General features: G+C 48.6%; 1 protein-coding gene across 1 annotated transcript; it reads right to left on the bottom strand.

The window, feature by feature from the left end:
* Nucleotides 1-1,165: 1,165 nt before the first annotated feature.
* On the bottom strand, nt 1,166-2,167 carry LOC137675501 (olfactory receptor 14A16-like). Its single transcript, XM_068421632.1, has one exon. It carries the CDS (start codon nt 2,165-2,167, stop codon nt 1,166-1,168), a length of 1,002 nt encoding a protein of 333 aa, XP_068277733.1.
* Between the last annotated feature and the right edge of the window lie 1,106 nt (nt 2,168-3,273).

Below are 3,273 nucleotides of genomic sequence, written 5' to 3'. Positions count from 1 at the left end.
AGTGTGGTATAGGGAACCAGGTACTAATGAATGGTTGGGACCAGGGGAACTATTACTAATGGGTCGAGGTTGTGCTTCTGTCTCTGCAGGCACAGGAGTACGTGGGTTGTGTTAAGACAATCATTGAGAAGAGTATATGGAAGTAGTGAGATAATAAATCTAACTACTTCCAAAGGGGAAAATTGATACTGGATGGTTTAGCAACGATTTAGCAAGAGTAGGCCTCAGAGTAGTCTCTAAAAGGCCTGCTCTGTGTTACCTTTACACAGAATCAGCTTTCCTGTCAGTAATTTTCCTTTCAGCTAGAATAATAGAGAATAACAGGATGTTCTGAAGCAAACTGCATGTTTTGTAGATAGAGTCTGCTTATGGGAATGTTTATAATAGGCATTATCCTACTTGTGTTACCCTGTTTGTTTGCATGTTTGCAGAAAACTGTGCAACGAATGGTCAATACAGCCTTTTTGGCACAACAACAGAGAGCAGGATTTATGGGTAACCAAGGCTGGGGTTCTCTGACCGGGCTCTGCGAGACGCAGGGAACCAGGTTGAAGTAAGAAACAAAGACAAAAAGGATAGGACAGGACATAGCTCGTTCAAAAACAAAAAGGGGGATTTGTGGGGTTCCCACGGGACAACGGTCAAGTACTGAACAAGCTATGTCCAGGCATGTCCAGGGGGTGGTAATGGGGTGGTGATGAACTAGCCAATCATAATACAGAACAAGGGCCTTGGCTATGAGACCACAAGATATGGGGGAAGTTGAAAAATAAGAAAGAATGCTGCACCTGCAAGATATAACTTTTTAGCATAAGCCAATCAGAACTAATATAGAGGCGTGTGAACAAAGCATACTAACCACTCATAATAGAAATGACACGTACACGAAGCGTGCACAAAAATAGAACAGTATAAATGTACCCTCAACAGAATAGTATAAATGTACCCTCAGATACGCGAATAAAGGAGATCTGCTTAACGATCATATTGGTCTGCGTGCAGTGTCTCCGTGCCCTCTCGCGAACACAGACACTCAGGAAAAAAACGTTGCTGCAGGGGCATTTATTTTGTTTAAACACACAAAGAGCACCGCTCCTCATTTCCACTGCCACTTGGCCAGAACAAAAAAGCAGACAGTGAATTAGAAAAGGGGATGACAACATTATCACAAGTGAAAACCCACCACCAACAACGATGGATAGTTTATTGCTTCAGAAAGACATCCAGTCATCAGTTTCCTCAGGGCATCCTTGAGGTCCTGGTTCCTCATGCTGTAGATGAGGGGGTTCACTGCTGGAGGCACCACTGAGTACAGAACTGCCACCACCAGGTCCAGGGATAGAGAGGATATGGAGGGGGGCTTCAGGTAGGAAAACACTCCAGTGCTGACCAACAGGGAGACCACGGCCAGGTGAGGGACGCATGTGGAAAAGGCTTTGTGCCGTCCCTGCTCAGAGGGGATCCTCAGCATGGCCCTGAAGATCTGCACATAGGACAGCACAATGAAAACAAAACACCCGAAAGCAAGAACAAAACTGGTGACAAGAAGCCCAGCTTCCCTGAGGTAGGATTGTGAGCAGGAAAGCTTGAGGATGTGGGGGATTTCACAGAAGAACTGGTTCACAGCATTGCCTTGACAGAGGGGCAGTGAAAATGTATTGGCTGTGTGAAGGAGAGAATTGAGAAACCCACTGCCCCAGGCAGCTGCTGCCATGTGGACACAAACTCTACCTCCCAGGAGTGTCCCATAGTGCAGGGGTTTGCAGATGGCAACATAGCGATCGTAGGCCATGACGGTGAGAAGAGAATACTCTGCTGAAATGAAAAAAACAAACAGAAAGACCTGGGCAGCACATCCCAGGTAGGAGATGTCTCTGCTGTCCCAGAGGGAATTGGCCATGGATTTAGGGAGAATGGTGGAGATGGAGCCCAGGTCAAGAATGGAGAGGTTGAGAAGGAAGAAGTACATGGGGGTGTGGAGGCGGTGGTCGCAGGCTACAGCGGTGATGATGAGGCCGTTGCCCAGGAGGGCAGCCAGGTAGATGCCCAGGAAGAGCCAGAAGTGCAAGAGCTGCAGCTCCCGTGTGTCTGCGAATGTCAGGAGGAGGAACTGGGTCATGGAGCTGCTGTTGGACATTTGCTGCCTCTGGGCATGGGGACCTTTCATATGAGAAAAAGAGTGAAAAGTTAGGGGAGACTTCTCTAAGAAAATCAAAGACATTTCCCACAGTCACCCCCCTATAACACACAGACATCCTTTTGTTTCTCTAGGAGACCTTCCTTCAGCTCTGTGGCTGGAGTCGTGGTTGGTGCTGGCCACATGTGTGATGAACAGCAGGGCAGTTGCTCATGGGCTCTTGATAAGTCAGCCGTGCTCTGGGGAAGTGGGTAGGGAGAGGGACCAGTCCTGGTGGTCAACTTTGTCCTATGAAACCACTGCCAACAGAGAAGGACCTGTCAGCATCTGCACCCCAGTGCTAAGGAACAGGGATGGCAGAAGGCAGTTTAAGAGTTCTAGGTGTTTTTAAAACTCCCCCTCCATCTTCCCTGGTGAGTATTCTTGGATGTCAGAAACCCTCAGCATTTCTGCTGCACTCAGGGAGAACAGAGCGAGTCCTGCGAGGCAAGAGGATTGTGTGTGGCTTAGTGCAGAGTGAGAGGAGCTGGTCTGTCCCTCCATCAAGTTCCAGTTTCTCTGGGAACTGGCACCTTTCTGAGATGGAGGGTTATCACACTCTCATGTTACTCTGAAAAATAACCAGACACTGCTGAGAGCAGAGGGATCCACAGCAGACCACTAAGTTCCTCACCCTTTCTCAAGGTCTCAGCACCCCACATCTAACCCAGGACACTCATGCCTTATTTCACCAACCCAGCAGCATTTCCTCAGTTGCAGAGGCTTTGCGTTCTCCATCGGGCTTTAAGATAAAACAGAGGTGCTATGAGACAGGTTTGCATCTTTGAGGGCAGCTCTCAGCTTGGAAGGACATCTCAAGGGGACATCCAAGTGTCCTAACAAGGGCATCTCAGTAGGAGTCAGCTCATATCCCAGCCCCACAGACTGTATTGACCAGATCCCACAGATGGGAGGAAAGCTGGGACACTTGTTCCCATGGACACACCTGCACGAAAGGACCCACAAGATCAGTGTGTGACTCTGCAGCTCAAACTCCACCTCCCCAGAGAGCCTGGCAGCAAGAATGAAATAACCACAGCAATGACAGAGACAAGTGGAGAAACAAGGGAAAACCCAGTGAGGGTCTGTCTGGGAGA

This window comes from Nyctibius grandis, chromosome 34 (genome assembly GCF_013368605.1).
Source record: "Nyctibius grandis isolate bNycGra1 chromosome 34, bNycGra1.pri, whole genome shotgun sequence".
Classification (NCBI taxonomy): Eukaryota; Metazoa; Chordata; class Aves; order Nyctibiiformes; family Nyctibiidae; genus Nyctibius; species Nyctibius grandis.
Note: the sequence above shows the minus strand (reverse complement) of the source record. Positions and strands in the feature narration are given on the sequence as shown.

What these genes read in the sequence shown, in the direction of transcription:
- LOC137675501 (XM_068421632.1), bottom strand. Translation starts at nt 2,167, where the DNA reads ATGAAAGGTCCCCATGCCCAGAGGCAGCAAATGTCCAACAGCAGCTCC.